This window comes from Xenopus tropicalis, chromosome 7 (assembly GCF_000004195.4).
Source record: "Xenopus tropicalis strain Nigerian chromosome 7, UCB_Xtro_10.0, whole genome shotgun sequence".
NCBI classification, from domain to species: Eukaryota; Metazoa; Chordata; class Amphibia; order Anura; family Pipidae; genus Xenopus; species Xenopus tropicalis.
In genome coordinates, this window is record NC_030683.2 from 44,490,468 (window position 1) to 44,504,815 (window position 14,348).

A 14,348-nucleotide genomic window follows, 5' to 3' on the forward strand; every position below is an offset into this window, starting at 1 on the left:
TATATATTTTTTTTCATTCATGCAAAACTAAAAATGAATACTAATTAAAACAACAATTTTGTCTTTCTCCTAGGTTCTCTTTGCCTGTGCAGAGGCATTGTATGCTCATGGATATAGCAATGAAGCTTGTCGACTTACAGTAGAGCTGGCCCAGGACTTACTTGCTAATCCCCCAGATCTGAAAGTAGAGCAACCCCCTACCAAGGTGACCAGCAATGGCTAATGATAGAAAACAACATTTGTGGTTCCTTCACACACAGGCATACAAAATCACACACACACCCTCTGTCTGTAGTTAAGAATTTCCCCATGGCCCCATGTTAAAGGAAATATCCAACCAAAGAATGAAAACAAACCCACAAATGTTTCATAATAAAAAAAATGGGGAGCTAGTACTCACTGTTAAAGGAAAACTATACCCCTAGAATAAACACTGATAGTATATATTATGATAATAAAAACTGGAATATTTATTTCAGTAAATATTGCCCTTTTACATCCCTTCCCTTTGATCCACCATTTAGTGATGGACTTGTGTGCTCCCTCAGAGATCACATGACCAGAAATAATTCAGCTTTAATTGTAACCGGCAGAAGTGTAAAAGCAAAAGGCAGAACTCTGTCCATGAATTGGCTGATGTGGCCTAGCATATATCTGTGCCTAGCTAGTGTGCACTGTGAATCGTATGATCCCAGGAGGCGGCCCTTAAATCTTAAAATGGCAATTTTTTATTTAGGATTACCCATAAATAAAATGATTTATTTAGATGAAGCAGGGTTTTACACATGAGCTTGTTTATGCAATATCTTTTATAGAGACCTACATAGTTTTCCTTTAAAGCTTTTTCTCTTCAATCCTATGGGGGACACATGGGGTTAAATCCCCTCCCATCAAGTGGCAGGACACAAGAAGATCTGAAGTCCTCTTTATATAACTCCCTTATCTACTAGATACTTCAGTTATGTTATGAAAGAACCAAGAAACTCAAACCTTATCATCTAATGGTATCTGATATGGGCAATAAATGGACTGAAATGGAAGACGAAAAACCTCCCGTGTTTTCGGGAGGGAAGTCTTGTGTCCCCCATAGGCCAGAAGAGAAAAGGCTTTAATGGTGAGTAATAAATCCCCTTTTCTCTCACGTCCTGGGGGACACAGGAACCATGGGGAACTACCAAAGCAGTCACCTAAACCAGTTGGGAGAAAACAGATAGCAAGAACAACGCCATTGTCAAACTTAAAAAACTACAGATTGTAAAACTTTACACCCGAAGGCTGTCCTTGCAGAGGCGAATGCATCAGGGGCCTGTCCAGTCTTCTGACTTACGAGGACGCAAATAAAACTGAAGTATCTAGTGGCAGTTAAAGGAAAAGTAACGCTAAAAATTTTTAACTAAAAAATCTATTCGACCCTCCCCCAATAATTGCCCTATCCTGAAAACTATTTGTTATTTATAATGCTGTAGAAGAAAATACCTGTAAAAAACTTGGCTTCCGGTCATTTCAACAAAGGCGATATGGCGACACAGGGAAAGTTTCAGGGGAAGCGTTCACTATGCGGCGATCGACTGATCGAGTCTAGCCTTCCTTCTAGGAAGGAGTCAGGCTAGACTCGATCAATCGATCACCGCATAGTTAAACTTCACCCGATACTTTCTCCTGCATGGCCATATGCTTTGTGAAATGACCGTAAGCCAAGTTTTTTACAGGTATTTTCTTCTAAAGCATTATAAATAACAAATAGTTTTCAGGATAGGGCAATTATTGGGGGAGGGTAGAATAGATTTTTTAGTTAAAAATTTTTAGCGTTACTTTTCCTTTAAGGGTTACATAGAGGGGAGGACTTCAGATGTTCTTGTGTCCTGCCTCCTGATAGGACATGAGATAAATTGTAATTTATACACATAATTAAATTTATACACATTAATTAAAAATAGCAAATTACTTTCTATTGAACGTACATATTTTTGTTTCATATGCAAGAAGGTGGCAGCAAAGTGCTGGTACTTGGCTGTGCAGAATATCATATACTTGAATGGGTTTGACTTGACTTATATGCTTTCCCTGACTCTGCATGTATTATTAAAAGGGAACTGTGCTAGTTAGCCTCTAACTTGCTGGAACCATTCTTCCACCGCCAACTGCCACTTTGTTCCATGATAGATTCTGTCCCACTGCTCTCCAGACTTAAGGGGTATATTTATCATGCTGTGTAAAAAAGTGGAGTGAAGCATTTCCGGTGATCAGCAATAAGATTTCAACAGTTAGAAAACCAAAGCAAAGCATCTGATTGGCTGCTATGAGCAACATCACCGGTGATGTTTTACTCCACTTTTTACACAGCATGATAAATATACCTGTTGTAAAAAGATAGCCTGTGCATATATATATATATAATATATATATATATATATACACAAACATACCCAAGAAATGTTTATGAAGTCAACCTGCTCTTTTTCTAACCAGGGCAAAAAGAACAAGGTCTCAACCAGCAAACAGACCTGGATAGCTACCAACACTTTGTCCAAAGCAGCTTTCCTGTTAACAGTACTGAGTGAGCGTCAGGAGTACCACAATCTTGCGTTTTGCATTGGCATGTTTGCCTTGGAACTTCAGAGGCCTCCAGCTTCAACCAAAGCATTAGAGGTATTAAGTCACTCTTTTACTGAACTTATGATCTACAAATAAAGACATATACTGAATTTTAAAGCATACGGCCTTCCTACAAACTCTGTTGGGGCTTCTGATTGGACAGGCCTTTTTAATGTTGAACTACCTCTTTCCAACAGTTTTGTGTGCTGCAAGATGTCATAGAAAAAATAAGGCCCTTAAAGTCTTTTACTCATAGAATGCTAGTGAAAAAGTACATATTTCCTCTACACCTTTGCATATATAGAGAGAGAATGACCTATTTAGGCTGTTGGCACAGTAGGTATTTTTTCAACAAGCAGAGCAAAGCCTGAAACTGCCAGTGCTGCCTGTCATTAAAGGATAAGTAAGCCTTTTATTTTAAAATCCTCTAAAATTATGCACAGCCCACAGAATAACATAACATTCAATCTGACTATGAAGACCTCAAAGAGGTGCCTACTGGGCATGCTCACTGCCTCTGCTTTAATTAAAATCAATCAAGCATGTGCAGTAGGAACCTCTTTGAGGTCATCATAGTCTAAGAGAGAAGGAGGGCTCAGAAAGCAAAAGGGACAGACTTTCATGCTAGGCAAGAGCTCAGTAAAGAGCTGTATTTGAACTAGCTGTAATAGAGAAACTGAATAAATCTGGATGCAGGGGAATGTTCCAAGATATGTTACTCTGGGGGCTGTACAGAGTAATTTTAGGGGTTTAAAAAATTATTCTTTAACCAGAATGGTAACTGTCTGTAGTCACTTTTACAGATGGATTTTGGCCCAAAAATGATATAATGTGCATTGTATAGAAGAAATCTGCTTTGATCCACTGTGACAGGGGTTACCATTCAAGTCAGTGGCAAGATGCATAGTTGGCTTCAAGCATTTTCCTGCTGACAGAGAAAGTGCCTTATGAGTGCTCTTCTCACCCAAGGGGAATTTATACACCTAATTAAAAAACCTTCAAAATCAGAAGGTATTCACATGCCTCATGCTACACCCATGGCACTACAGTCTGTAATTCAGAGATTTCTGGATAATGGGTTTCAAGATAATAAATCTAGTACTTGTAAATTAGAATTAATCCTCACTTCTCCAAGTCACCTTCCTTAAGCCTAAAAAAGAATTCCAGAAAAATACACTGCAGGGGAGGGACAAAGGACTGTTGCAAAGTTGTCATGCCCCACACCAAGAACATTTTATAGACTGCTTTTCCCAATCGTACCAGGTACATTGGCTCTTTCACCATGCGAGTAAGTGTGTGCAAGATAGCCAGTTTGCTTATGTGTCATATTTAGGAGTCATTCTAATGGAAGTTTTGTGTTATTTTTTCCCATTTGTAGGTAAAATTGGCATACCAAGAGTCAGAAATTGTGTCTCTTCTAAAAAAGATCCCATTGGACAGCAATGAAATGAACACAATCCGTGGTCGAGCAAAGGATTTAAGAGATGGCACTTTGTGTGATTACAGACCTGTTCTTCCTCTTATGCTTGCCAGTTTCATTTTTGATGTGTTGTGCACCCCAGGTGAGGATTGTGTGTTTTAGCTAAGCGCGATGTCTATGTGTGTCTGTATGTGCTCCTCCTAAAATCACAATAAAAGCCAGTCACTGTGCTTAAGATAAGGAGAAGCAGGTTATTGGAGGTGCAGCTATCTCAGCCATATTGGCAATGCCAGAAAATATCATGATTCCCTGGAGGTTAAAGGAATAGTTTTGCCTTTGGGTACTGCTTAATAAGTGTGAAATCTGAAATCATTATGGTATTGTAACTGCCCCAGACACAGAGCATAAACACAATGGACACTGGGGTTGTGAGGCTCCATGTAATTAAAGAGGAATTTATCTTTAAATAATGTTTTTGTATGAAACTATTATAAGCAGCCCATACATGTTTTCCTTACATTTGCCTTCCTATTCTGCTTCATTCGTGTCTGTAACATGATGTGCTATCTGATTGTCACAATCTCTGACCCCCGCAGCTAAAAACAGACTGTAAAACTTTATATTCCTTTTTAAATTGTGGAGTGATTAAGCACTAGCAATAGGATAGGATGACATTTCAGGTCTAAGAGTTGCCAGGATTATGTGCTTTTAAGGTCAGGACCAGACCAGCTTTAACTGTGCATGCTCCTATCTGCCAGAGAGCTATGGGCAGAACATCAAGTGGCCTGATATGGCAGCTGCCAACCCCTCTGCACTACTCTGGTTTTATTAACAGGTGTGCACATACAGAGTCAGTATTGGAGAGTTTCGTATGTGGGTGATGGGGTTTTGGAGGGGGGGCTGTGGAGGGGCCATATGGTATATAAATGGCTTTCTTTGTCCTGTAAGGTGTACTGTGCCTTTAAGTCTTGATACAGGGCATCCCATTTGGTGTGATGTATTAAATGTTTCTACACGGTGAATAAACATGCAGGATTTACTGGGCAGTTTTATTTTCAACTTCCTGGTAAAGAGCAGTTGCAGTGCCTTAGTAAATAACTTCCAAACTGTCATTAATGATGCAGTAACAATTATGCTTTCACATTAAAAAAAAGTCTGTATATCAGCACTCCAAGGGCAATACAGGTATTTACAGTTCTTTCTGTAGCAGCTGTTCTGGGGTTACCTAAAGTCCTGTTTGGGGCACATTGTATCCCAGTAATAGTTCCCTTTTGATCAGCCCCTGGGGAGAGCAGTCATAAAAAAAATCTGATAGAATGCCCAGACAATTGGGCAGCATGGTGAAAATTGGAAAACTGTCAGACCTATTGTGGGCATGTGTGGCCACCTAAAGACTCAACACAACTTGTACAGTGTATTGCTGGTATTTGTACTGTGTTAGGGGTCAGTCAGGTGCACTTTCCCCTTTATATCATTTCATTTTATACAGAAGCTTATGGAGTGATACTTATTTTCTCATAATTTCCCACATCTAATATTCATGGACTACTTTAAAGGAAACATATTTCTCTAAAAAACAAGACTGGGCCAGTGAATTATACTCATATAGAAGGAATGTGCTTAAAAAAAAGATTTCAGGCTGATTTTTTTTTGAGAAATTCCCCCACACTCTACTAGTCCAACCCATCTGATCCACTTCCTGCTGCCTCCTTTCCCAGGATGTGCAGGGAAATCAGCGGCACTCAGCACACTTCTGTGTAGTATAGGAACCAATCATTAGCTAGTCCTGATAGGGAACTGAAGCCTGTCTTGTGTTACTTCAGGGCTGTGATTGGCTATCCCCCTTCTGCTGTTCTTCTAACAGGGACCATTAGCATATGCCCATTTGAAACATGAACAGGAACCTAAGAGGATCTTTAGGCAGCTCCGATAAAGGGGCCATATTTAGTTTTAGGCCAGAGTGAAACCATAAATGATTCATTGTTGCCTACATATGTAAATTTTAACCTCTGAATGAATTAAGTGGGTTAGAATGTCCTCTAATTGCTTATGGGGGGCACACATAATATGATGGAAGCATGCACCTAACATATTATTTCCACACTCTCTCACACACACACCTCTCTAATGCTGCACATGTTACACACAATTTCTGCTGTCCACAGAGCTTCATTAGTGGGTCCTCTCATGGCTTCTGTAGTGTAAACAACAGTGCTTGAACCTAGCAAATACAGGATTACATACTTTTAATGAGTCTTGAGTTTGTTGATCTGGTCCTTAAGCTGGCCACACCAATTTGGTTTCTAATGATTTGTATGATTATGACTCATGCATGCCAAACAATTAATAGAATGTTTCAAACTAGGCAGTCTGGTCAGCCGGCTATATGGCCACATCACCTGACCATGGACAAATTCTGTAGTTTGTCACTAATGTCTTTATGACTTAAGAATCCCTACGATAAAGTTTGCCAGGGGTGCCATCAGAGAGACAGGGATCTCAGCCATCGGAAATCTGTAGCTAAAATTTGCAGGGTAATGGGATCCTAAAGTTTGTGATAACTGTAATCTTGGATAACCTCTTTGCCGAGACTGTCAGCAGAAATTTGTGATATTCTTTAAATCAGTGTTCATGGAATATTTCTTTCATTTGCTCTCTTACAGTGGTTTCTCCAACTGGTTCCCGTCCTCCGAGCCGTAACCGCAACAATGAGATGCCTGGAGATGAAGAGCTTGGCTTTGAGGCAGCTGTAGCTGCATTAGGTAGGCAATAAGTAACAGAGAGGATGATAATTATATGCCTGCAGTGGGTGACTACTTGATATAGGAACCACATATATTTTTTATTCATTAAACCTTCTTGCAAGTAAAGCACCTTGCAGGTCTATTACTGCACAGCTGTCTCGTGATCTGCTCTAGCCTTTTAGTACCATATTCCTTCAGCCATTTGTCTGGTTAGTTCCATATTCATACGCCATTTGTCTTGTTACATCCAATCACCTTATGGGAAGTGTAAACATCTGTAGAATAATTGGCGGATAGTATGAATAAAAAAGTGTCTCTCTCTGTGTATGTGCATTATGTATCCCATAGTAGGCTACATTATTATAATATTAAGGTTTTTCTGCAGTGGATTTTATACATATCAATAAAATTGCTGTTCTAAGTACCATTCATTTATATTTGGGGTGAAAGTTGCACAAATTAGTGGTCCATTTTCTGCTCCCTTGTGTCGGTTGCACCTTTGAAAGCTTATCAAGTGCAGGGTTACCAGGCACAAAGAAGTCTGTGTTTTTCCTGGGGTTAAATACTAGGTTTAAGCATCTAGTACAGGTATGAGATCCATTATCTGGAATCCGGTTATCCAGAAAGCTTTGAATTACAGGAAGGCCATCTCCCATAGAGTCCATTTTAAGCAAATAATTATAATTCTACAGACTGAAACAGGTTTTTTGCAGTATTTCCCTGTAATTTCATCCTCCAATTTCTCTTCTGATGAAACATAACGGATGGATACGATATCACTGACAATGTGGGGAGCTGTGGCTCCTCTTAATTTCCACATCTGCTGCAAGCACTCAATTGTTCATGACTAGATATAATGAAAATGAAAGATCACAATGATTTGTCAAATGGACCCCCAACCTGGTCATGGTCAAAATTGGCCAAACTGACTGACCAAATTTGGGAATGAATGGCCAGGTAATGTTAATGGGGTCTTTTGACTGCCACAGCCCTCTGATGGTAAAAACACCCTCTCTAACTGCCACCACTCCTAATGTTAGTGTTGTTCGATAACAGTGCCACAGCTATTGTCTCTCAGTTTCACAACCTGAGTAATGATCCCTTAACTGTGGGTTCTTATGAAAATGAGGCAGTTATATAATGATTCAGTGGTTCAGTTACAAGACTATCATGCCAACTATATTTCACCTGTCTGAACACAGATCTTCTGCAGCATGGAATTATATGCTTATATAGTCATTATGGTATTTTATATTATGTTACAAGATTTCCATCACAAACCAATGCCACTTAAGCACGTATTGTGTTTCACTGCTTTAAAATAAAAAAAAAAAAACACACAGAAGAATACATAATTCAGCCCCCCAAAAAATATCTAGGTCTGCTCCTAGACCAGAGAACATGCCTTTAAATTAGCTTTGTGGAGCAGTTCTGCTTTTCCATGGAAGTCTTAATACTAAGAACTAAACAAAAAATAATTGTCACATACATGTTTTGCTGAAAATCAGCTTAAAGGAACAGTAACACCAAAAAATGAAAGTGTATAAAAGTAACTAAAATATAATGTGCTGCTGCCCTGCACTGGTAAAAGTTGTGTGTTTACTTCAGAAAGTCTTTTATAATTTATATAAATAAGCTGCTGTGTAGCCACGGGGGCAGCCATTCAAAGGAGAAAAGGCACAGGCACTTAGCAGATAACAGATAAAACACTATTGTATTCTACAGAACTTATCTGTTATCTGCTATGTAACCTGTGCCTTTTCTCCTTTTTTCCAGCTTTAATGGCTGCCCCCGTGGCTACACAGCAGCTTATTATATAAATTATAGTAGTGTTACTGTAGCAAACACACCAGTTTTACCAGTGCAGGGCAACAGTACATTATATTTTTATTACTTGAAAGCTCTTTCATTTTTTGGTGTTACTGTTCCTTTAAGTATGAGTACAGCTTTCCCTCCAAGCTGATTCCCTTTGATATTTATCTTGTGCTCACCAGACTCTGGCTGTCAGTATTCAGCCCAGTATATGAAATAAAAGGGTTGTCACGTAATATCAGTGGAATTCAACTACAGCTTTAGTGTTCTTATTCACTTTTTTGCTTATGTACCTAGGAATGAAAACGACAGTCAGTGAAGCGGAACATCCTTTGCTTTGTGAAGGCACCAGAAGAGAGAAGGGAGATTTGGCACTTGCCTTGATGATTACCTATAAGGACGATCAATCAAAATTAAAAAAGGTATCATAATTGTCTCGATCAGCATTATCATGGGTGCATACGTCATTGCAAAAAGCTGCCTGATGTGTTGGGCAAGGAAGAAAAACATTTGCTATAGATTTGGTTTCTGCTCTTTATTCTAGATTTTGGACAAGCTGTTAGACCGAGAAAGTCAGACTCATAAACCACAGACCCTAAGCTCCTTCTACTCTTCCAGTAAACCTGCAGCAGCCAATCAGAAATCCCCATCCAAACATGCTTCTCAGTCTAGTGCATCCATCCTTATATCAGGTACCGCACCAGGTCATCAGCAGCAAGGAGTAACCAGTGCAGTCCATGGAGGCCTGGGAGAAAATTTTCCAGAGAAGAGCACCCAGGGTAACTCTGATACTTAAACACCTGACTTCATTTAATACTCTGTTTAAGCAGTTGGAGCATTCTGATATGCTGTATTTGTGCCATTTACAGATAGTTCCCAGAGATCAACTGGGGAGCCATCGGGGGAAGCACATGTGTATAAGCAGGAAGGGAAAGTCCCAAGCCGCCTGGCTTTGGGGAACCGTGGAGGTTACAATGGGAGATGCTGGGGTTCACCAGTGCGTCAGAAGAAAAAGCATACAGGTAACTGTTCCTTACTAGGAGAAAATCTTTTTTATAGGGTTTCACACTTAATATATTTAAGACTTCTGTTTGCTCTGTTAAAAGTCAACCTACTAACACTCCCAAAATATCAGAATAGCAAATAAGCATTAAAGGGGATCTATTGCTAAAAAGAAAATCTAATATAAGCTTCATCTCATTTTAAATAAGAAATGTTCTCAAAATAATCAGTTCTGTACTGATTCTGAAATAATCAATTTACTTTTCACCCTTCCCCTCTCAGTAATCTGTCTGTCTTCATTCTCTCATGCTGGAGTCAGGGTCAGATTTGGGGGGTGCTTTCTTTTCCTAGAAGATGTATTCGAGTTTACGCTTTCAAAATAACCAACTCCGACAGAAATCTTGTCTGTCTGATAGCAGGATGTGTGGCCAAGGTCAGTTTTCTTGTTACATTTTGTTTGTGCTGGAGTCGATTATGTGAGTAAGCTCTAATATATCTTATTGGCAAAGGCAGGCCCCCTAAAAGATATAGGGGAGGGTGAAGAGTAACTTGATTATTTCAGAAACAGTACAGAATTTTATATTGTTTTATATTATGTTTTAAAATCTTTTTGTTTCATTGAGATGAAGCTTTAATGGAAAAATATACCCCCCTCCTTTCTAACATGAGTTTATTTAGTTGGATTTATTTAAAAAAGGTGCATAAACACAATCTGAACTTCCAAGAAGAAATATATGTTTACTTTTTTATTTTTATTTAAAAAAAAAAAACAAAAAAAAAACAGACATACCTAACCTTTCTAGGCACACTGTAATTCACAAATCCGCCTCATTGAAATATTACTTTTATGCACTGCTAATTTATGATGCCACAAACTAATAGAAAAACTGTTTTTTCATTGTTATACGCACAGTTGAGGTTACTGTGGCCTCTTAAAGGAGAACTAAAGCCTAACTAAAGAAGTGGGGCAGAAATTGTACATTCGGTTTAGCAGGGAAGCTCTGTGCCTCCAAAAATGCCCCAGTAGCTCCCCATCTTCTTTTCTGCTGATTCACTGCACATGCTCTGCGCTGCTGTCAGTTACTGAGCTTAGGGGCTGACGTCACAATATACTGTATATATAGAATATAAATGTTATTATACAAGGCTGATTTGTAAGTAATACAGATTATTACTACATGGCAGCTCTGAAACCAGTGCATATAGCATCATAATTTAATTATCAGCCCTGTAGAATCACCCTGTATTACAGACAGACCTCATTTTCTGCATAATAATTTGCTACGAACCGTAAGCTTAGTTTCTCAACAGCTGCTCAGAGCACACTGGCCTGGATCATTGCTGCTGCTATTGAGATTAACTTTAGGCTGGTGCTGTAGGTATATAAAATGATATATATATATAAATATATGATATAAAATATTCTTGGACATGCCTTAGCTTGTGAATGAGCTGTGATTGCGTTTTGAATTTGCAAATTAGGGCACACCTAAAGGTGCAAGATGCATTGGGGCCCTATTCTTGCTGCTTCCTATGGCAGGTTTTAAATACAGCACTGGGTTGGACCAACAGCGCTGCTATTGGACATCATTTTGTGCCCCTTAGTGTTCTAGCACTTGCATACAGGGATTCGATAAATGAGACCCTGTATTGAGTGGTAATAATGTCCCTTTCCCTAAGCAGTTGATCAGACTGAGACGCTGGTTTAGACCATCCCAATTTGGTGACTGAGTAGCACATCTGCCTTGCAGCAAGGAGTTTGTATATTCTCCCGTGTCTGTGTGGGTTTCCTTTGTGTACTCCAGTTTCCTCCCACATTTCAAAACCATACAGGCAGGTTAAATAGTTCCTGACTAAATTGAGCATAGTGTGTGTGAATGTGATAGGGACCTTAGATTGTAAGCTCTTCTGTGGAGGGGATGGAATAATCTCTAAGTGGAAATAAATAAATCACCAGTCCTGCAACTTTTATTCCTTAATTAATTTAATGAGCAAAGTACTGGCCCATCCTGAATGCTTCTACCATCATCATCTGTCAGCTTAGTAACACCTGTTTCATCATTTGTAACTGCTGCAGGCACCAAGCTTCCGTTAGTTAGGCAAGAAATAAGCACTTTTTTCAGACATTTTTAGGATAATTAGCTGCACTGTAAATGCAAAAAGCTTATTAATTCTGTTATTCTGCCAATGAATGCAAGGTATTAATAGACATTTACTGCCCTCTAGTGGTTTGTTTTTACTGAGAGGTTATAGAAATGAGATCTACGCATGTAGTACAGGTGTGGGATCCCTTATCCGGAAACCCGATATCCAGAAAGCTCTGAATTACAGAAAGCCTGTCTCCCATAGACTCCATTTTAATCAAATAATTTAGATTTTTTAAATTAATTCCCTTTTTTTCTGTAAAAATAAAACCGTGATTTGTATTTGATCCCAACTAAGATATAATTAATCCTTACTGGATGCAAAATAATCCTATTGGGTTTAATTAATGTTTTATTGATTTGTTAGTAGACTTAAGGTATGAAGATCCAAATTATGGAGAGACCCCTTATCCGGAATACCCTTGGTCCCGAGCATTCTGGATAACGAGTGCTATACCTGTACATGTATAATATTTATGTAAAATGTATTTATCTAAAGTAATGACATATTTTCCTTGTGTTGATATATAATAGGCATGGCTAGTATTGATAGCAGTGCCCCAGAAACCACATCAGACAGTTCCCCAACCCTCAGCCGCCGTCCATTGCGTGGTGGTTGGGGAGCTACACCTTGGGGAAGAGGGCAAGATAGTGACAGCATCAGCAGCTCCTCTAGCGACTCTTTGGGATCATCTTCTTCCAGTGGCAGCAGGAGAGCCAGCGGGGGAGCTCGAGCCAAGACTGTTGAAGTTGGCCGGTAAGGCAAATCCAAGCAGATTTTATTTCTTATGATCCTGGTTTTAGTTGAGGCTTCAGTAACGTTATTATTCTTCGAACAGATACAAGGGCCGTCGCCTGGAAAGCCATGCACCCCATGTTCCTAACCAGCCATCTGAAGCCGCTGCACACTTCTACTTTGAGCTGGCTAAAACTGTCCTCATTAAAGCTGGAGGAAATAGCAGCACCTCCATTTTCACCCATCCATCATCCAGCGGTGGACATCAAGGGCCCCACCGCAACCTACACCTCTGTGCCTTTGAAATAGGCCTCTATGCCTTGGGGCTGCACAATTTTGTATCTCCAAACTGGCTGTCTAGGACTTACTCCTCCCATGTCTCCTGGATAACAGGTGAAAAGCATCAGTTGACTGGGTGTGGCAGCTTTTCTTTTAAAAATCGCACAGGTCAACCCAGAATATAATTTTTTGCCTAATAAAATAAAATAAAATTCTAAGCAACTTTGCAATAAACATTCATTGCAAATTTGTAATGGTTTTTACATTATTTGTATATATTATTGCTATTAAAGCAATATTAGCAGTGTTTGTCTGCCCTTTTCTATTCTCTGCCCTGGTGGCTCAGACTTTTAAAACAATGTAACAGATTGCAGACTGACAGCCCTGCCTTGCTGGAGGAGACTGACCTTTGCAACATTGTTTAAAAAGTAACAACCAGGAGTTCAGCAAATGCTGCTTTCACTAACAATTACATTTACATATAACTTTTAAAGCACTGAAAATTTTTAATAAATTAATATTGGAAAGTTGATATAATACCATAGTTAGAGGGGTTGGTTACCTTTTGAGTTAACTTTTAGTATGGTGTAGCGCAGTGATCCCCAATCAATGGCCCCAGCACAACATGTTGCTCGCCGACCCCTTGGATGTTGCTCCCAGTGGCCTCAAAGCAGGAGGTTATTTTTGACTTGGAGGCAAGTTTTGGTTGCATAAAACCCAGTGTAAAGCGACAAAGAACCTTCTGTAGGCTGCCAGTCCACATAGGGGCTATTAAATAGCCAATCATAGCTCTTATTTGCACCCCCAGGAACCTTTTCCATGCTTGTGTTGCTCCGCAACACTTTTTCCATTTGAATGTGGCTCACGGGTATAAAAGGTTGGGGATCCCAGCTGTAGTGAGGGCTATACTGAAATAATTTGCAATTTGTCTTTATTTTTTATTGTAGTGTTTTGAAGCAGCTATCTGGTTGTTATGGTCCAAATTACCTTAGCAACCAGGGAGTGGTTTGAATGATATATGAATAGGAGAGGACCTGAATAGAAAGATAAACAATAAAAAGTATCAATTACAATACAATTGTAGCCTCACAGAGCAATAGATTTTTGGCTGTTGCGATGAGTAACCTTCATTTGCAAACTGTAAAGAGTTAGAAGAAGAAGGCAAATAATTCAAAAACTATAACAATGAAAACCTATTGAAAGGTTGGTTAGAATTGGCCATTCTATAACATACTAAAAGTTAACTTAAAGTTTAACCGCCCCTTTAACATCATACTAAAATGTCGTTTTTAAAGGTGGCATGAACCCACATATACTATTTTGTATCATTAAATTAACGTTATTCCAGTCAGGTCTCCCCCAGCCAAGACCCAGTTTCTTTGCGCCTCTTCTGTTATAAGTTTTTAATTACAGAACTTGCAAGGCATTGTGGGGAGCTGGAATCTTAGGTGGAGGGGATGTGAGTGCTGCACATTAATTCAAAGTTGTGTGCAGTCTGAACCCGCAGTGATAGCAAATGACTACTACTACTGCATTCAGTCGCAATAACATTTAGATGTACCTTTAAAATAATTGAAATATTAGAATGTACAGGGTCAATATAGAAATGTTTATAT

At 39.2% G+C, this 14,348-nt stretch overlaps 1 protein-coding gene across 2 annotated transcripts in view; it reads left to right on the plus strand.

Annotated features, from left to right (window-relative positions):
* Positions 1–14,348, plus strand: part of zswim8 (zinc finger SWIM-type containing 8) — a 60,580-nt gene that overhangs the window by 33,806 nt on the left and 12,426 nt on the right. For both annotated transcript variants that reach the window (XM_012966846.3, XM_002935767.3), the window contains exons 11-19: positions 74–205; positions 2,470–2,649; positions 3,974–4,157; positions 6,679–6,777; positions 8,869–8,993; positions 9,116–9,350; positions 9,441–9,593; positions 12,252–12,474; positions 12,557–12,846. In XM_012966846.3, coding sequence (XP_012822300.1) covers positions 74–205; positions 2,470–2,649; positions 3,974–4,157; positions 6,679–6,777; positions 8,869–8,993; positions 9,116–9,350; positions 9,441–9,593; positions 12,252–12,474; positions 12,557–12,846 — 1,621 coding nt within the window. The remainder of the gene's footprint in view (positions 1–73; positions 206–2,469; positions 2,650–3,973; positions 4,158–6,678; positions 6,778–8,868; positions 8,994–9,115; positions 9,351–9,440; positions 9,594–12,251; positions 12,475–12,556; positions 12,847–14,348) is intronic.